Source organism: Pan troglodytes, chromosome 8 (assembly GCF_028858775.2).
Source record: "Pan troglodytes isolate AG18354 chromosome 8, NHGRI_mPanTro3-v2.0_pri, whole genome shotgun sequence".
NCBI lineage: Eukaryota > Metazoa > Chordata > Mammalia > Primates > Hominidae > Pan > Pan troglodytes.
The window spans coordinates 127,403,520-127,425,097 of NC_072406.2; the positions used below are offsets into that span (position 1 = coordinate 127,403,520).

At 34.8% G+C, this 21,578-nt stretch overlaps 1 protein-coding gene across 11 annotated transcripts in view; it reads left to right on the top strand.

Annotated features, from left to right (window-relative positions):
- The window catches only part of ATRNL1 (attractin like 1), an 853,639-nt gene that overhangs the window by 185,729 nt on the left and 646,332 nt on the right, over positions 1-21,578 (top strand). For all 11 annotated transcript variants that reach the window (XR_010147020.1, XM_016919435.4, XM_016919433.4 and 8 more), the window contains exons 14-16: positions 2,202-2,334; positions 7,051-7,232; positions 20,884-21,097. Coding sequence is in view for 10 of the 11 variants with exons in the window: in XM_016919435.4 (XP_016774924.3) it covers positions 2,202-2,334; positions 7,051-7,232; positions 20,884-21,097 (529 nt within the window). In the remaining variant the exon portion in view is untranslated. The remainder of the gene's footprint in view (positions 1-2,201; positions 2,335-7,050; positions 7,233-20,883; positions 21,098-21,578) is intronic.

Genomic DNA, 21,578 nt, shown 5'->3' on the forward strand with positions numbered 1-21,578 from the left:
TCGCACCACTGCACTCCAGCCTGGGTGACAGAGCAAGACTCTGTCTCAAAAAAAAAAATAATAAAATAATAATAAAGACTCTTGAGAAGATATGGCATACTAAGGAGACTATTATAATAATGACTCTCATGAGGGTAATATTAAGAGACTGAACTATACTTCTTAATAGGTGCTTCTATGAATCAAATTGGTCAAAATCAAATATATCAACAACAAGCCAGAAGAGGAATCTACTTGTTTTAATCAATTATCTTGTTTGTTGATTTCTTAAAACTGAATTTCTATCATGTCGGACGTAATTTCCCAAGGGCAATAGGAGGTGTCATCTGTTGCACACACTCTTCCCTCTTCAGTCAACAGATAGGCCAAAGCAATCATGTTATCTAAAACAACTTTAGCAAGAGAATTTAAAGATGTTTGATGGGCAACTGTAGCCAATTTCTGCTATAGTAGCTAATGTTTGCGACAGATTTCTAATCATAGTCTCATTTACATTTATGCCAAGCCAGGGAAGGAGCATTCTACCAAAAGATGCCTGTTCAGGGATACTTAGACTTGCTTGCAAACTCCTCTTTATTCTATAGTTAAATTAAGAGGTGTAGACCAATGTTCAATTTCCAATTGGTTATTGGAAATAATCATGACAATTCTAACAGTATTACTGTTAAAATCCCTATTCAACATTTTCCACTTATTGAGACATGGAGTTGCTCACATATATGGTTGGTTGTTAAATCCTATACAGATAAAAATATACCCTGGTGAGGCACGACAGAGAGTTCCTTGCCTTGTGTGTTAGGGGCCACAGTAGAGAAGCACTAGTAATATTTCTCCAAGGCTCCATTATGAAATCATTGCATGGTTGAAGGATCTTGACAATTAAAGGGATTAGGGTGATAAATTTCTCTACAAACTGTTGAATTACCTTTCTTTTGGTTATCCTATTCCATTTCTGGCACAATGTAACTGCAAATCCCTCATTATAGGTTTTGACTACTGTCAGATTTAAACGAAGAACCTGATGTGTGAATCTAAAAGCCTAACCCTGTACAAAGGACCAGATATTGCTCTTAGAACATCAGAGAAATTTGTTAGAAGGTGAAGCAGAGAATCTCTAAGATCATTTAAGGATTTGTGTTTAACATAACATATCCAACATTCAGTTACGTTGCCTGCAAAAGCTATTGATTATGAAATCATAATAAGCATGTTATCTTCCTAGGTATATATAAAAAATAAAAACAGAAAAGAGGAAAAGGACCATGGTTTCATGGTGACTAAGGAAAGAAGTCTTGATCTGTCTTCTTGGGAAAGCTGTTCATGTCTAGGATGTCATTTGTTTCTGAAGAGAAAGGTCCCTGGTCAATTTTGCCTTGAGGTTTCCAGTGGGTGTACTGTCCTGAGACTGGGAAGGGTCCTCTTAAATTGAGAAATGTGGATCCAAGGCTCAGGCTCAAGGCCCTGAAGTTTTGCTGCAGAGAAGAACTTCGTGTAGTCCCTTGCAGCTGACTTCAAGGGCAGTCTTTCTCTGGTGTCTCTTTTGAAAAGACCCAGTCTCCGGGGTGTAGACCATGAAAAGTCTGGTTGTCATCAGTTCGTGGGGGCTTCTTCTATCTGGTGAAAATATACCTTGGCAAAATGCATTAAAGCCTTGCAATATCAAGTCATGTCAGAGTTTATAAAAGCAGTAGATACATGAGGTTCTATTATTACGGGCATAGGCCTTCCAGTAACCATTTTATAAGGGGTCAATCTATGTTTTCCAGTGGGAGTGGATATGATTGCCATTTTAATTTGTAATACCTTTGAACAAGGCAGTGTAGTTAGCTTTGCCTAATGCCATTGTGTTTATAATACCTTATTTGAATATTTTGCAGTTTGTCCATTGAAACATATGCCTCTATTGCTGTGATTGGCTGGGACTCAACTATCTGTTACAAGAATATGCTTGTAAGTTAGGTTGCAGTTTGTTTAATCCTAAATTAGGTTGTAGTTCATCACTCGTAGAGGCAGCTTCAGGCCAAATTTAATTTAATTTAATAAACTAATGAAATAAATAAGAGAGAGTCTGATTCAGTTGAATTGTATTTGGAGTTAGAAATGTTTATTTTAAAGTTCACCAGAGGATTTAAATATACACTGAAGTTTAAGAATCATTGCTGTACAAAGGTGAAAAATAACATGCTCTTTTAATTTTCTAGTCTGTCAAGAACTACACCAAATGTCATGTGAGAAATGAGCAGATTTGTAACAAACTTACCAGCTGTAAAAGCTGTTCACTAAACTTGAATTGCCAGTGGGATCAGAGACAGCAAGAATGCCAGGCTTTACCAGGTAAAGATTTCAAAATTTAGTAAATGAGTTTATGGTCTACAGATAAATACTGACATAGAAAAGTACATTTAGTAAGGACACTACATTTTCTAAAATTAAAGTCATAGTAAATATCAACCTATAATATTGTAGTACTAATAACACTGTTTCTACAAGAAAAGTTTTTTGATTACATATTTGCTTCCAATTATTTTAAGGTGTTCATATGTTTATGATACTGTTGAACTGATTAGATACCTTTTCATCGAAAAAAATCTTAAAAATGTAGAAAATAATAAGCACTCAGACTTAATATTCAGATTTAACAAATACTAACATTTTGTTATATTTTATTTAAGTGCCTTTTATTTTCCAAACTCAGTGCATATTTTCATTATACATTATAACATTTATAAAAAATATTTTAAGGCAACAATAATATAGAACATATTAATTATATATTATATATTTTGCCTCTCTGTATCCTAAAATATATATATTATATATTTTCCCTCTCCGTATCCCAGGGTTTTAAAAATATTATATATATAATATATTAACAATAAATACATAAATATATTACTTATATAATATGTAACATATATTTATTAAAATTATATATCTAGTAATTTTAACTAAATATATAATTTATATATTTAATAAATTTAAACCATAAATTTATATATTTATTATATTACATTTATAATATATAAAATAATATAAATTATATTTTAATATATTATCCTATATAATTTTATAAATACATTTTTTTAAAATTTTTTAAAAATTATTATTATTATACTTTAAGTTTTAGGGTACATGTGCACAATGTGCAGGTTAGTTACATATGTATACATGTGCCATGCTGGTGTGCTGCACCCATTAACTTGTCATTTAGCATTAGGTATATCTCCTAATGCTATCCCTCCCCCCTCTCCCCACCCCACAACAGTCCCCAGAGTGTGATGTTCCCCTTCCTGTGTCCATGTGTTCACATTTCTTATAATAAATATGTGCTTTTATGAGAATCCGAATTTTATAAACTACAGCAAAGCTCATTTTTAAAATTAATTTCATTTTTTCACAGTTAACATTGCTAGTGGATGCTAAGTACTCTTCCTTTGAAATATAAAAGATAAAATTAGAAAATTGAAAGGTAATACAGGCATTTAACCAGTTCTGCTTGTTATACAGATAAACTGAGATCCATGCTGGTTAAGTGATATGCTCAAAATTATGTGACTTGTAAATGACAGAGTTGTAGCTATTAACTAGGTGTTTTATTTCTATTTAGTATTTTGCCTCTCTTTATCCCAGAGTTTTTTTTTTTTTAAAGTGGAATTATTTTTTATTATTATTATACTTTAAGTTCTGGGGTACTTGTGCAGAATGTGCAGGTTTGTTACATAGGTATACACATGCCATGGTGGTTTGCTGCACCCATCAACCCATCACCTACATTAGGTATTTCTCCTAATGCTATCCCTCCCCTAGCCCCCTACCCCCACTTTTTTTTTTAAAGAAAAGTTTCTGAGCCTATTTAATTCTAAAGCATATTGGAAAATTCCATCACAGAATTTGTCTGAAAGAGAATCTTTCTTACAAGTTAATGTAATAAAAATCAAAATTATTCTGCCTTTAAAAATGCCATTGAGGCCAGGTACGGTGTCCCACACCTGTAATTCTAGCACTTTGGGAGGCTGAGGTGGGTGGATCACTTGAGGTCAGGAGTTGAAGACCAGCCTGGCCATCATGGTGAAACCCCGTCTCTACTAAAAATACAAAATTTAGCTGGGTGTGGTGGTGGGCACCTGTAATTTCAGCTACTCGGGAGGCTGAGGCAGGAGAATCACTTGAACTCAGGAGGTGGAGGTTGCAGTGAGCAGAGATCACGCCATTGCACCCCAGCCTGGGTGACAGAGTGAGACTCTGTCTCAAAAACAAACGAACAAACAAACACACCATTGAGGCCCTGGAATGTCATTCATACTTTGAATTTTGTTTACATACTGGCCCTTAAAGCCTTTAAACAGTGCGATGTGCATGTGTGCTCATTTTGAGAAAGATAGTATTAATAATGCAGTAGGCAGGGTTTAAGAAGCAACAGTGAGATGGTACTAAGAAGTTGAAAGTGGTATTGATCTCTCAGAATTAAACTATAAAATGAAAATGTAGATCAATGAAAATATTTACAAAGTTTCCTTAAAATGACAAGGTTAATCTTGGACCAAAATAGATTTGAATGAAGGAATGTATACATTTCAAGGAATATTACTTTGATAAGAATGGAAATTAGTTGCCAGTGGAAGTTTGGAAAAATGATAGTAAAGTTACTTTTGGTAGTACTCATCTACTCATTCCCTAGGAAAAAAATGTTGCTTTGTTATAAAGGCTCCACTTGATCAGGCTATTATTTTGGAGATGTAATGAAATATATTATGCACAAATTCCCTTTTCTTAATTCATATTTACTAAGCAGCCAACTGGTTATATATCATTTGATTTCCATTCAGCTTATCTCAAGGAAGTGAATGCTCTAAATAGAGGGCCCAGTCTGTAGAGCAGTTGTACAATTCCATGACAATTGGTGTATTGCATTTTTTTTACATTGATCTCATATGAGCTTGGCAATTTGAATTTATCTCACTAAACTCATTATAAATTAATTGCCTTCCTTTTAACCCCACTGCTAAGTTGATGCTTAATACTACAAAAGCCTGAAGTATAAAAATATTTGGTTTGGTAGTATAATTTAGTTTAGCCACAAAGGCCCATGCATTTGTTTTTATTTGTGTGATTTGTCAATGAACTATTTTTGTTCTCACTAAAAAATAAATGAGGAGACAGGCAATAATAATCTAAATTCTTCCTTGATTCAGTAAGGTGAGAAAAAACCGTAATTTAAGAAAACGTTTGCATTGTAAGGAAAAGTTTTTTGGTATTTTGGATTTAAAAGAACTGTGAAAATTGAAACACATATAGCTTCAAACTGAAAACCAGGGCATGCTACACAGTCTTATTAAATGATAATTATAGTTTATTGAGGGATTACTATGTTCCAACTGCTGTGAGTTTTTCATGGTACCCAATTTAATCCTTAGAGCAGCAACCGTGAACGAACAGGAGTCCCCAAGATGCTTTCGAGTGGGTCCATTTGTTGAAGACTAATAGTACTGAGACATTATTTGCTTTTAAAATTTTCCATTTGTTATGGGTTTACCATGGAGTTTTATAACGGCTATCTGATGTGTGCTATTCCAATAGACTGAATGTAGAAGAAGGTATGAGAATATAGCTGTCAAATGCCAAATATTAAAGACATTTACAAAAATATAAAACAATAAAAATAAAATATGCTATTAAGTTGTAATGTTCCCCTTCAACATTTTGTTATGAAATATTAAAACAGAAATATTAAAAAACAGAAATAATTGTGGAGAGGACACCCAATACCTACATTCTAGATTCTACAATTAACATATTGCTCTATCTGCACTATCCCTGATCTCTCTGCCTATCCATCCCCTATTCATTCATTAATCCTTCTTTATTTTTTGATGCTGAGGTCTAATTTGAATTGTCAGCTACTTTCCCTCGGGAAGGGAATTTGAGGATACGTTTCCTTTGGGCCTATTTGTATACCATAGTGGGGTAAGACATCTCAGCAGCTGGAAGAGTGCACTTATAGTGGGGTTTAAAATTATTATTTTAAATGAATAAATACATGTATTTGTTAAAGTTACCATTTTTAATTTTAAAACCATTTTTAATTTTAAAACGCTCCAAATCAGTAGATATAGCATGCATAAAGAGAAGTTCTGTGGGACCCTCAATAATTTTTAAGACTTAAAGACCAAAAATTTGAGAACAGCTGCTTTAGAACAACTTTATAAGAGTTGCAGCAATATATCCAAGGTCCTTCATACAGGGCTAGAGGCGCTAATACATTTCATATGATATAGAAACTAAAATGTAGTCTAACTTTATAGATCAGTATATTAATGAAACACTATTGTTAATTAGTGCACACTAAAGTTTAGCCTTATTAATATATTATATAAACCTGTGTTTTGGAAAACGGTGTTTCAAGTTCAACTTGGATTCTATAGATAAACCATTATTACTGAACAGTATGTTTCATCTTTAGAAAGACATGAATAATTGTGTAAAAATAAACATTAGCAAGGAAAGATCATAGCTCCTTTACTAATCATAAGTGAAATGAGACTTCTCTACCCATGCTTATGAAAGAATCAAAGAACCCAACTTATACCACAACTATATACCTGAGCTATAGAAATTAGATTTAGAGGTCAGTTAGCTTCACTTATAGGAGTAACTTTGAAACTGCTTCTGTTATAAGCTTGTTGTTTTTCTATTAAAGTAATCTTGTCTTATGTAAACTAGACCTTGGGACATAAATATAGTAGTGATTTTACTTATTGAAATACCATATGCCAATATACCAGATGTTACACAGAAAACCTAGCAGTCAACACACTTAACAGATGTCATAGAGCCATAATTTATCTCATGTTTAAGATTTAAAGAAAAACTTGGGATGTTCTGCTTTCATTCTCTACCAAACTATTAGAAAAATTTATTTGAAATATTGAGATATTTAATATGTTTTATTTCAAAAATAATTTAAACAAATACAGAAGTACTTTGAAATAATTGAAAAATACATTTGCTTTTTGGTAATCTAACAATAAGACACATTTTTTTTCTTACTAGCTCATCTTTGTGGAGAAGGATGGAGTCATATTGGGGATGCTTGTCTTAGAGTCAATTCCAGTAGAGAAAACTATGACAATGCAAAACTTTATTGCTATAATCTTAGTGGAAATCTTGCTTCATTAACAACCTCAAAAGAAGTAGAATTTGTTCTGGATGAAATACAGAAGTATACACAACAGGTAACATTTCTACTTGTTTACATTATGGAAATATGCTATGATAATTTCATAATTATTTGAAATTTTTTTTGGTTTTAATACATTATTGTTGCTAATTTTAGAAATAAAAGTGAAATTGATTTCTCAAGTGAATTGGCAGAAGACTTATTTTGTATAAGTAATAAGGTAATAAGGTTTTGTAAATTATCATTTTTGCAGAGTAAACCACTGTATTACCTTACCAAGAAGTGATCTTATATGAATAGATACACTTAAAGAGTATATAATTTAAGAATTATAACTCCACTTGGTATAGTGTGGCAGAAACAATTTTTGCTTGAAAACTTTTCAGAGCAATTATAGTCGATCCTCTATATCTATGGATTCTGCATTCATGGAGTCAACCAACCGCAGATGAAAAATATTTTTAAAAAGTATGGTTGTGTCTGTACTGAACATGTACATACTTTTTTCTTGCCATTAGTCTCTAAACAATACGGCATAACAGCTATTCAATAACATTTACATTGTATTCAGTAATAATCTAGAGATGATTTTAAGTATATGGGAGGATATGGATAGGTTACTTGGAATACTATGCCATTTTATATTACATAAGGGATATGATATTTATGGATGTTAGAATCCACAAGGGATCTCCGTATCCTCCATGGATACAGAGAGATGACTATGTTACCAATTACTTGCTATATAGAAACAAGTAATGCTTACTTGTTACAGCTTACTTTAAAGAAGCATTGTAGATAGCATATCAAAATGGTGGACAGCATAAAATCTGGACATATGCTTATTTCTATAACTTAGTAGCAAGTTAACATCCCTAGCTCTATGTTTCTCATTTGTAAACTGGCATAATAATCATGGCTACTTCATATGTTTATTGTGGGTAATAAATGAGATACTGCATGTAAAGAATATAGAAAAATTTATTTTTGAGAGTTAACTTTGGTTACAATTTTTACTATTTCCATTTTAAGGGATACTATTTTTTTGTCTTTGTTCCCACTACTGCTATTACTACTATTTCCAGGAATCATTATTTAGACAATGAATTTTTAGGTAACTAAATGAATATTTCTGGTAAATAGTTAATATTGAAACTGATTGTGGAAAAAGTCTTAATTTTTCTATGGTAAGTACATTCTTTTGTTCAAGCTTCTATTAAAATTTATTTTATTGTCACTGAAGAATTGTATGTATTTATGGGGTACATAGTGCTGGTTTAATACATATAATGTATAGTGAGCAAATCAGGGAAATTAGCATATCCATTATGTCAAACATTTATTATCATTTACTTGTGTTGGGAACATTCAATATCCTCCTTCTAGCCATTTGAAACTATGTGATATATTATTGTTAACAATAGTCATCCTACATTATTATAGAACATTAGAACTTATTCATCTTATCGAGCTGTAATTTTCAATCCTTTAATAAATCTCTTCTTATCCCTCCCTTTCGCCTTACTCTTCCCAGCCTCTAGTACCTCTCCTCTACATTTTACTTCTATAAGATCAACTGTCTTTTTTTTTTTTTTAGCTTCCACTTATGAATGAGAACACAAGGTGTGTAACTTTCTGGGCCTCTCTTATTTTACTTAACAAAATGTCCTCCACTTCCATCCATGTTGCCATGAATGACAGGATTTCATTCTTTTTTAATGACTGAATATTATCCCCTTACGTATATTTACCACATTTTGTTTATCTATTTTTTTCTTATTGGAAACCCAGGTTGGTTCCACATCTTGGCTATTGTGAATAGTGCTGCAATAAACATGAGAATGCAGGTATCCCATTGATATACTGATTTTCTTTCCTTTGGATAAATGTCCAGTAGTGGGATTGCTGGAACAAATGATAGTTCTATTTGTAGTTTTCTGAGGAACTTCTATATTGTTCTCCATAGGGGCTGTACTAATTTACATTCCCACCAACAACGTATAAGAATTCCCTTTTCTCTGCATCCTCACCAGTATTTTTTAACTTTTTGATAATAGACATCTGGAGGTGAGATGATAGCTCGTTGTGGTTTTTATTTGTGTTTCTCTGATGATTAGTGATGTTGACCATTTTTTTCACACTTTTGTTGGTCACTTGTATGTCTTCTTTTTTTTTTTTTTTTTTTTTTTGAGACAGTCTCGCTCTGTTGGCCAGGCTGGAGTGCGGTGGCATGATCTCGGCTCACTGCAACCTCTGTATCCTGGGCTCAAGCAATTCTTCTGCCTCAGCCTCCCGAGTAGCTGGGATTACAGGCGTGTGCCACCACACCCAGCTAATTTTTGTATTTTTAGTAGAGACAGGGTTTCACCATGTTGGCCAGGCTGGTCTCGAACTCCTGACCTCAGGTAATCCACCTGCCTTGGCCTCCCAAAGTGCTGGGATTACAGGCATGAGCCACCGTGTCCAGCCTGTATGTCTTCTTTTGGGAGATGTCTGTTCAGATCATTTGTTCTTTTCTAATTCAGATTGTGGTTTTTTGCTGTTGAAATTTTTTAGTTCCTTATATATTCTGGATATTAATTCCCTATCAAATGAATAGTGTACCAATATTTTCTCCTATTAGTCTGTTTTCATGCTGCTGATAAAGACATATCCGAGACTGGGGAGAAAAAGAGGTTTAATGGACTTACAGTTCCACATGGCTGGGGAGGCCTCAGAATCATGGCAAAAGGCAAGAAGGAGAAAGTCACATGTTACATGGATGGCAGCGGGGAAAGAGAGGGAGAGCTTGTGTAGGGGAATTCCTCTTTTTAAAACCATCAGATCTTGTGAGACTTATTCACTATCATGAGAACAGCACAGGAAAGACCTGCCCCCATGATTCAATTACTTCCCATCAGATCCCTCCCACAACACGTGGTAATTCAAGATGAGATATGGATGGGAACACAGCCAAACCATATAATCTCCCTTTCTGTAGGTTGTCTTTTCACTGTGTTGTTTCCTTTGCTGTGCAGAAGCTTTTTATTTTTATATAATCCCATTTGTTTATTTTTGCTTTTGTTTCCTGTGCTTTTGAGGTCTTGTTCATAAAATCTTTTTGTAAACCCATTCCTGAAGTTTTTTCGTATGTTTTCTTCTAGTAGTTTTATTGTTTTGGGCCTTAAATTTAGTTCTTTGATCCATTTTTTTGTTGTTGTTTTTGTATAGGGTAAGAGGTGGGGGTCTAGTTTAATTCTAATGCATATAGAGATCCAGTTTTTCTAGCACTATTTATTGAAGAGATTGTCCTTTCCCCTATGCATGTTCTTGGTGTAATTGTCAAAAATCAGCTGGCTGCAGCTATGTGAATTATTTGTGGGTTCTCTATTCTCTTCCACTGGTGTATGTTACTGTTTTTATACCAGTACCATGCTGTTTTGTTTACTACAACTTTGTAGTGTATTTTGAAGTCTGGTGGTTTGATAGCTCTAGCTTTGTTCATTTTGCTCAGGATTGCTTTGGCTATTAGGGCTCTTTTTTGTTCCATACAAGTTTTAGGATTGCTTTTCCTATTTCTGTGAACAATGTCATTGGTATTTTATAGGTAGTGCATTGAGTCTGTAGATTGCTTTGAGTAGCATGGTTGTTTTAACAATATTAAGTCTTCTGACCCATTTGCATGGAATGTCATTCCATTTGTTTGGATACTCTTCAATTTCTTTAATCAGTGTTTTGTAGTTTTTTTTTGTAGAGGTCTTTTACCTTCTTGGTTAAATTAATTCTAAGTATTGTAAATGGTGTTACCTTCTTGATTTATTTTCCACCTAGTTTGTTGTTTGTGTATAGAAGTGCTACCGATTTTTGTGTGTTGATTTTGTAACCTGAAACTTTGCTGAATTAGTTTATCAGTACTAAGAGTTTTCTGGTAGAGTTGAAGTGGTGTCATTCCTCTAGGGTAATACCCGAGGTTCTTTGCCTCACACCAAGGAAATCAAGGACACAGACACACAAAGAGTGAAATTAAGAGCAGAGGTTGCCAGGCATGGTGGCTCATGCCTGTAATTCCAGCACTTTGGGAGGCTGAGGCGAATGGATCACCTGAGATCAGGAGCTTGAGACCAGCCTGGCCAACAAGGTGAAACGCCGTCTCTACTAAAAATATAAAAAATTAGCTGGGCCTGGTGGCGGGCGCCTATAATCCCAGCCACTTCGGAGGCTGAGGCGGGAGAATTGCTTGAATCTGGGAGGCGGGGGTTGCAGTGAGCTGAGGTCGTGCCATTGCACCCCAGCCTGGGTGACAAGAGTGAAACTGCAGCCCCCCACCCCCGTCCAAAAAAGAGCAGAGGTTTAATAGGTGAAAGAAAGAGAAAACCTTTCTCTCCTGCAGAGAGAGAGGGGCTCTGGAGTGGGTCTTCTAGTTCTGTGGTGAAATGCATGGGTTTTTATAGACAAGCTTAAGGAGGTGGTGTCTGATTTACATAGAGCCCAAAAGATTGATCTGACCAGGTGTGCCATTTACATAGTGAAGAAGCTGGCTGCCCTACCTTAATCTTTTATTATGCAGATGGGTTCTCTACTTGGCTAGTGCCATGTTGCCTGTTCCTTTACTGTACACGTGGTTGACAAAGAAAAGGGAAGATGTAGCCTCCACGTTAAACATGCCTGGCCCCCACGTAGCCTTCACCTAGTGGCACAGCTGCCGGCATTCACCGGTGTAAGCTTCCAGCTTTCTTATCTCTGTCTGCAGCTCAATTTCACAGGCTGCTCTTTGTTAGAAAAATAATGATTTTGGAGCTGCTTTTTGTTAAAAGGGAAGTCTTGCTCAGGACTCTCTTACCCTCACTATCTACCTAAATAATTTCTTTCTAGTTCTTGTATAAGAGTCTTAAGGTTTTTCTCTGTATCATGTCATCTACAAACAGGGACACTTTGACTTCTTCTGTTTCAATTTGGATGTCTTTTATTTCTTCTGTTGCCTAATTGCCCTGGCCATGGACTTACAGTGCTGTGTTAAATAATTGTGGTGAGAATGGGTATCCTTGTCTTGTTCCAGTTCTTAGAAGAAAGGCTTTTAGCTTTTCCTGTTCAGTATGATGTTAGCTGTGGGTTTGTCACATATGGCCTTTATTATTTTCAGGTACATTCCTTCCTAAATAAAGGTATTTATTTATTTATTTTCTTCCTAAATTAGGTAATTCCTATGTAAATACCTAATTTAAGTTTTTATCTTGATGAGATGTTGAATTCTGTTGAATGCTTTTGCTGCATCTATTGAGATGATTGTATGGTTTTTGTCCTTCTATCGATGTGATATTTGATGTTTATTAATTTATGTAGGTTGAACCATCCTTGTAGCCCTTGGATAAATCCTTCTTGGTCATGGTGTGTATTGTTCTGATATTGTTGGATTCATTTTGCTAGTATTTTGTTGAGCATTGTTGCATATGTTCATCATAGATATTGGCCTCTAGGTTTTTTTTTTTTTTTTTTTTTAATGTCCTTGTCTGGTTTTGGTATCAGTGTTATGCTGACCTCATAGAATGAGTTAAGAAAATCCCCTCTCCTTCAGTTCTTTGAAATTATTTGAGAAGAATTGGTTTTAATTATTTTTGAAAGGTTTGGTAGAATTCAGCAGTGAAGCCATCTGGTCCTGGACTTTTCTTTGTTGTGAGACTTTTCATCATTCATTCAAAATCATGAATTTTGTTGGTATTTTCAACTTTTCTCTTTCTTTTTGGTTCAATTTCTAGGTTGCATGTGTACAGAAATTTATTCATTTCCTGTAAGTTTTCAATTTCTTGGAATATAGTTGTTTATAGTAGTCTCTAATGACGCTTTATGTTTCTGTGTTATTTTAATGTCTCCTGAATTTTCACTTCTGATTTTATTTATCTGGGTCCTCTCTCTTTCTTGTTTAGTCTAGCAAATGGTTTATCAGTTTTCTTTATTTTTTGAACAAGACCGACATTTTGTGTTATTGATCTTCTGTATTATTTTAGTCCTGATTTCATTTCAATAAAGATCATGATTGCCATGATCTTTATTTTTTTCCTTCTTCTAATTTTGGATTTGTTTTTTTCTTACTTTGCTAATTCTTTGTGATGCAGCATTAGGGTGTTTATTTGAAATCATTCTGTTTGTTTTTTTTGATGTAGATGTTTATTACTATAAACTTCCCTTTCAGTACTCCTTTTGCTATATTCTATAGGCTTTGGTATGTTGTGTTTCTGTTTTCAGCAGTCTCAAGTAATTTTTAAATTTCATTCTTAATTTCTTTCTTCACCCAGTGTTGAGGACTATATTGTTTAATTTCCATTTATTCACATTGTTTTGAATGTTCCTCTTTTTACTAATGTCTAGTTTTATTCCATTGTGGTCATGTAAGATACTTGGTATGATTTTGATTTTTAAAAATTTGTTGATATTTGTTTTGTGTCCTACCATATATGGTCATTCCTGGAGAATGTTCCACATGCTGATGAAAAGTATGTGTATTCTTCAGTACAGTGTTCTGTAAATGTCTGTTAGATCCATTTGGTTTATGCTGCAGTTTAAATCTGATGTTTCTTTGGTGATTTTCTGTCTAGATCATCTGTCCAATGCTGAGAGCATGGTGTTGAAGTCTCCAAGTATTATTGTTTTGGGGCATATTTCTCTTTTTATATCTAATAATATTTTCCTTATGTATCTAAGTGCTCCAACATTGGGTGCATGTATATTTACAATTTATAGTCTCTTACTGAATTAATCCCTTTCTTATTGTATAATATGCTTCTTTATCTCTTTTACAGCTTTTGAGTTAAAGTCTGCTTTGTCTGATATAAGTGTAGCTACTCCTGTTCACTTTTGCTTTCTGTTTGCATGGAATATCTTTTTTCATCCCTTCACTTTTAGTCTATATATGTCTTTCCAGGTGAGGTAAGTTTCTCGTAGGCAGCATATTGTTAGTTATTTTTAAAAAAAATACCCTCAGACAGTCTATATCTCTTAAGTAAGGGAATTCATTTACTTTCAAGGTTATTATTGGAGGGTGAGAATTATTCCTATCAATTTATTGGTTGTTTTCTGGTTTTCATACATATTTTCTTCCTTTGTATATCCTTTCTATCCTTTGTTCCTTTCTTCCTCTCTTATTATTTATTTTTGTAGTTACATGGCTTTTTGTAGTGATATGGTTTTATTTCTTTCTCTTTCTCCTTAGTGTGTTGGCTCTACCAGTGAGTTTTATAATTTTGTATGTGTTCATGATGGTGGTTATCATCTTTTCCGTTCTAGATGTTAGGCTCCTTTGAGCATTTATTGTAAGGCTAGTCTATTGGTGATTAATTTCATTAGGTTTTGTCTGTAGAAGATATTATTTCTCCTTAATTTCTGAAGGATAGCTTTTCTGGGTATAATATTTGTGGTTGACAGTTTTTTTTGTTTTCTTCTCAATAGTTTGAATATATCATTCCATTCCTCTTGGCCTTTATGGTTTCTGCTAAGAAATTCACTATTGCTGAAATGGGGATTTTCCTATATCTGACTTTATGCTTTTCTGTTGCTGCTTTTAGAATTCTTTCTGTTTGATCGTTGATGATTTGAGTATTGTGTGCATTGTAGAGGACCTGTATAGGCTGAATCTATTTGGTGTTCTTTAAGCTTCTTCGACCTGGATGTCCATTTCTTTCTGAAGACTTGGGAAGTTTTCAAGTGATTTATTAAATATTTCTAGACACCTGTCCCCTTCTGTTCTCTTTTGTAGTTCCTATAATACAAATAGGTTTTCACTAAATGTTTCTTGTAAATGTTGTAGGCCTTCCTCACTCCGTATTCTATTTTATTTTTGTTACCTGTGTTATTTGCTTTTAAGTCCAGTGATTCTTCTAGCTGGGCATGGTGGTGTGAACCTGTAGTCCTAGCTACTTGGGACACTGAAGTAGGAGGATCGCTTGTAAGTCCAGGAGATCGAGGCTAGCCTAGGCAACATAGCAAGATCCCATCTCTGTTAAAAAAGAAGAAAGAGTAATTATTTTTTCTGCTTAGTCAAGTCTGTGGTTGAAGCTCTCTGTTGCATTTTTAAAGTTTTATTCATTGAATTCTTCAGATCTAGGATTTATTTTGTTCTTTTTTTCTGATATCTCTGTTGTTGAATTTTTCTTTCAAATTATGAATTGTTTTTCTTATTTTGTTTAATTGTCTATCTGTATTCTCCTATATCTCACTGAAGTTCCTTAAGATTATTTTGAATTTTCTTTCTGATATTTCATATGTTTACTTATGTTGGGTTCTATTAGTGGAGAAATATTGTTTTCTTTTGGGGATATCATGTTTTCTTTGCTTTTTCATGTTTGATGTATTCCTACATTTTATGTAGGAATTCCTACATAAAATTCTTCCAATTTTATGGAGTAGGTTTTGTATGGAAAGAATTATTAGTATGAATGGGTCTTGGGGTATTAGTTCAATGGGGTGTATTGGTATTGGTTCTAGGTAGATGAAGTAGTGTAGTCTCCATGTAGTTTCTTCAGCTATAATCCACATTAGTGACATAGTAGTGACATTTTCAAGTGTCTTGGTAGCCTTTGCAAAGAGAGTTTGTAGCAGTGGTGATGTGGCTTTGTTGGAGAGTGTGCTCACCTTGCTGTTTCTCAGATTACGGGCATGTGAGTACACACAGTGGGTAGGGCAACTTGCATTCTGGCTTGTTGGGGTTGAGGCCATAGGACTGTCACTCTTGGAGCATAGGCATGCAGTCACTTGGCTGACCTGGGGGCTTGCCTGTCAGGAACAACCTATGAGATTGGTTTTCAAGCTTAAGATGTGAGTGTATAGCTGCTCAGTTGGCCTGGAAAGATTTTTTCCAGGGTTGGCCTTTGGGACTGTTTTTCAGGCCCAGGAGACAAGTTGAAGGCTGCTTGGCTGTCCTGGGGGCTTGCTTGCCAGGAACAACCCACAGGGCTATTTCTTAATCCCAGGATGCAGGTGCATTGCTGCTCGGCTGGCTTGGGGGAATATCTGCTGGGAGTGCCTCATGGGGTCGTGTCTCAGGCCCAGGATATGCTTATATGGCTTTCTGGTGAGCCTGTGGGTGTGCCTGCCAGGGGTGGCCTGTAGAGGTGTTTCTCAGGTGCTGGATGTGGACTCATGGCTGCTTGTATTGCATGGAGGCATGCCCAACAGTGGCAGCCTGTGGAACTGTTTCTAGGCCCTGATTGCCAGTGCAAGGCTTTTAGGCAGGCCAAGGGCCTGCCTGGAGAGGTTGCAATGTGGCTGTTTCTCAGGCCCTGAGTGCAGGCATGTAGCCGCTCCTCTGGCCTAGGGGCGTATTAGCTGCACAGAGTCTCAAGGGCCTCTCCTGCTTTGGGGAGGGCATGCAATGGTTTGACTGGCTCGGCTGGCTCAAGGACCACATTGTCCTGTGTGGGACTGCCAGAACATTCCTTTGGCTCAGAAGTGCAGTGGTGGGGATTGGTTTCCCTGCTGTGTAGGACCAGAGTCACAGCCAATCCTGGACCTAGGCTCCATTCAGCTGGGGTTGTGGCATTCAGCCGCCTGTGTGGGCTTGGTGGAACGAAAATGAACTGCAGTACTGGAGAAATGCAGAGGCTACTGGACACTTGAGCAAGGTACACTCCAGAGGTGGCTCTGGTCTCAACATGGCACCATGCTGCAGCATCTTGGCTCAAGGGCTTGAGTAGGGAATGAGAAGTGCACACCTTGTATTCTTAATTGAGGGCAATGCAGCTGAGGGAATTCCTGGCAGCTTCTAAACTGGGCTCAGAGCTTATAAGGACTGTGGGATTCTTCTGTAGTAAGGATTATAGGTGTTTTTGGTAGCAATGGGGGCTGTTGGGGATCTTCTCCTTACCTATTCCCTATAACACAAAGTCACTGCTGATCCTAAACAGATCCAATCCAGGTGGAGAAGACAGGGCAAAGGCTGGGTGCCTCCACGCTGCCTTTCTGGACTTCCATTCACCATAGGTGCATCTCCACTCCCCCACTGCACTCCAACACTCTCCCTTCGACACTCCAGTCAAAGCGTAGCTCTTTATTCATTGTCTCAATCCTCTCTTATGGTAGGGATGAGCACCAGGTGTCTCTAGTCAGACATCTTGCTGACATCACTCCTGAAATTTTTGTATGGACACTCAGTCCACTGTTACTGCCAACCCTAATTTTTGTGATGAAATATATTAATATTAGCATGTATATTTCTCATGAGTATCAATAATGGATAATCTAATTTCTGCCCCCAGTTTCTGTCTGTACAGCCAAAGCCCTCTTCCCCATTAATAAAACTGATGAATTAATTATATCCTTTGGCTTTTATAAATATTAAAATATTTTGAAGTGGATATTGCAATATGGTACTTCTTGGCCTTAAGTTTTTTTTTTATGTCTGGGATTAATAGGGTAAAGAAAAACTATACTAATCATATTTATATGAACAGTTGATTCAGGAAACTACTTTTCTGTGAACTGTAGCTATTTTTCTGTGAAGGATAGACCAGTAGTTATTCATTTGGCATACATTTATTACTTTCAGTGTACTTGGCAATCTACTGCTTTCTGAGATTACAGAGATCAAAAGATAATTGCTGTTCTCAAAGAGCTTAGTGGGGAGAGAAACAAACACAATTCTACTGAAATGTGATAATTGCAATGATAGATGCACACAGGGTGCTATATGAAGATAAAGGGTAGGCATCTAACGAGTAATGTGGACCTAAGAATAATTTCCTGGAGGAGTGCCCTAGCTATGTCTTACAGGATTTGGAGTTGGCCAGCACATGAAAATATTGGTAAAGAGGCCAGAGAAATGCCTAAGTCTTTTCTCTTAACTTGTCTTGAGAGCTACTAGCTTAATGGCTAGAGGGTATATGAGGTAGCATGTAGGAGAGACCTATCAGTTTTATAATATTTTTGAAGAATGTGACAAGGTGTATTTGTAAAGTATTATTTTTAGCATATGGGACAAACAACATAAGTTAAAATCTGTTTATATTCTTGTGATGCCAGGAGCTTTATTTCTTTTACTACAAAAAATAAGGGACAATTACCGTCCAGGCGTGGTGGCTGACGCCTGTAATCCCAGCACTTTGGGAGGCTGAGGCAGGCGGATCACGAGGTCAGGAGTTCGAGACCATCCTGGCTAACACGATGAAACCCCGTGTCTACTAAAAAAAATACAAAAAAATTAGCTGGGCATGGTGGCGGGTGCCTGTAGTCCCAGCTACTCAGGAGGCCGAGGCAGGAGAATGGCGTGAACCCAGGAGGTGGAACTTGCAGTGAGCCAAGATCGAGATCGCGCCAGTGCACTCCAGCCTGGACGACAGAGTGAGACTCTGTCTTAAAAAAAAATAAAAAGGGACAATTACCAATGAACATGTGAAAATTAGTTCTCACTACCACTTATGCAGAGCTTATTATTGGCAGATTCAAATTCCCTGATATTTAGAAAGTACTGATATTTGATATTAGAACTCTGTTGTTTTCTTTCTTGCTTAAGATATATTATTTTTAGTTCTTACAATATAACCTTGAAGTGTGCTTTTTTGAGATTGCATATTTCAAGATTGTTATGTTAGTGTTCACTTTTTCTTCCCTATTATTATAAATAATAATGATTGAACTAATAATTATTTTGAATGTGTGATGAACTTAGACTTGATAAGTTCATCACACATTCAAAAGTTCCATTTGCTAAGGAATATGATGCTAACTAGCATGCCCTGTAAATGAAGAATGTTTTGGTTTATCAGAAAGCTGAACTTCAGCAAGATTTCAAAGGTGGAGACTTCTGCAAGGTGACATTCAATTATGCATATCTTTATATAAAATGAATTCTGAGTCATTACAGTTGTATAAACTGAAGATAACCCTTTTTTGGCAAATAAAGATTGACAAATTCATGCACTTTATAGAGATATCTTGGGTCAAATGATCATTTACTTATCGGAAATGGCTAATGAAATGTTACAGTGATTTATGGCGTGCTGCAGTAAATTTTCATAATATAGTTATTTATCTTACATAAGATAATGAACTGCCTGTCCAGTTCATTTACTGAGTAATAGTTACTTTAAATGTTTTATCAGCAGCTTCATTTTTCTGTTTTCCTCCTCTTCCTCTCAGATTTTTATCACGATGAGTTAGGGAGTAATATTTCATTTTAAATGACTTGTCTTGACTATAGATAGTTCAGGGATATAGGCAGAATTGCTGTCATGTGAAACACAGTTGTTCATCTGAAATATCTATGTTGAATTGACTCCTGCTGTTATTATCAAGAGCTGTAAGAATGTTTTAGGTTTTTGCTTATTAAAATATTTTTCAGAATAATATATGAAATATATGCTGATCACAATGTGAAGCAGCATGTGTATTTTTATAATTAGAAACATTATTTATTAAGTACCATCTTTGTTTTAGGCACTGTGCTGATGATGGAAGATAACAATTTTTATTCTAATGAATTTTGTTTAGCAAAATTTACTGATTACCTACTATGTGTACAGTACTTGGGCAATATGAGATCTATTGTCATAACAAGAATTTATAAGATATTTAAATTTTATCCAAGAAACATTTGTTGAGTGTTTACTATGTGCAATTTATTGTATTTGTACTCTGCACACATTTCTAGGTGTGGCTATCTTTTAAGATCTCTAGGACCATATGCACATCATAATTAGAATAAATACTGGATATAAATATCTTATTTCTATGTTGTTAATGTCTAAGGTGGAGAAACATTTTTCTCTATCCTGGTACTCCATAATGTTTAAAAAAAAAAGAACAATGTGGAGTTTTGACATCATTTCACATTGTAATATAATATTGGTAGCTTAGTATTTTGGAAAATAAATCTATTATCATATATATTAAAATAGAGATGTTTATAATATAAAAAAATTGTAAAGATTAGTAACTTGGATCATAAATATATCATTTTTAAATATAAGAAGAACATTTTAAAATTGAGTAATTATTAAGGTTATAAATATGGTAAAGATTTTTATTTCAAGTTAATTTTGAAATATTACAGCATTAAGAATAGTTATGTAGTATTTGTCAATCTTAGTTAAATTTTAGGCACGAGCATCAGATTTTATTACTTTTGTTGTTTTTTGTTAATAAAATTATATGACATAAATTTATCCAAAAATCATATAGAAGTCCAGATTTATTTGTAGACGTCTGAGCTAAGAGAGAGGCAGTTATTCTTCTGTAAGTCTTTTTGCTAGGTCTTGTTATGAAGTCTTCACTCAGACTCTATATATTGTTTGTTGATTTTATTTTCTAGTTTCACAATGCAGATAATGGCAATTTATCTTTAGAGTCTTAATCCTATAACTGATTACATTGATAGTAGTAATAGTAATAGAAGCAGCAGCAGCAATAACAATATGTTAAGTTTTTAAATAATCCTGCCTTATCAGATAGATAATTATATCTCCACTTTATAGAAGAGTAAACTGAGGTTCATGAAGGCTAAATAAATTATTCCAATCATGTAGCTAAATATAAAACCTGTGTTTTAAAAACAGTGTTCTATTCTACATCATTCTCCAAAATATGCTATAATTGTTAATTATTCTTAGTACTAAAACTCATTAGAAAGGCAGTTTTATATATTTTCAAATATAATTTTTAATGATAATGAACTATTTGCTAAGGAATATGCCATATTTTTACATCTAACTTTCTTTGAATGCCCCTTTTCCTGTTGTTTACAGAAAGTATCACCTTGGGTAGGCTTGCGCAAGATCAATATATCCTATTGGGGATGGGAAGACATGTCTCCTTTTACAAACACAACACTACAGTGGCTTCCTGGCGAACCCAATGATTCTGGGTTTTGTGCATATCTGGAAAGGGCTGCAGTGGCAGGCTTAAAAGCTAATCCTTGTACATCTATGGCAAATGGCCTTGTCTGTGAAAAACCTGTTGGTAAGTAGTCCAGTAAATTAGCATTCCTTTAAAAGTATGTTTCCCACCCATCTTCTCATTCCTTCCTTCTAGGGTGTAGTCTGATTCTATGATATTTATGTAAATTTTATTTTTATACACATTCTTCCCCACTTACTATTAGTGATCTCAGCATTAACTTGTGAAAATAACATAATATTATTATTTTATGCAAACTTTGTTGGTTCAAATAGTGAGATTATGAACATATGGTTGTAGTTACTTATAATATAACAATAATCTATTCTTAATTCATTAATGTCTTTTACTTTTATCATGATAGTGTTTGGGAAGAAGATTTGCTTTTAAGGTTAATGGCTAATTGGGACTCCTTTTACTCTTGTAGACATATTTCAGTTATCAAGTAAAAAGAAACATTTTTGTTACATCTTCTGAAATGGATTTTTGTTAAGTAAGAAAGGAATATTGAGTTCTTTTCTTTTAAATCTTATATTTTTATCAT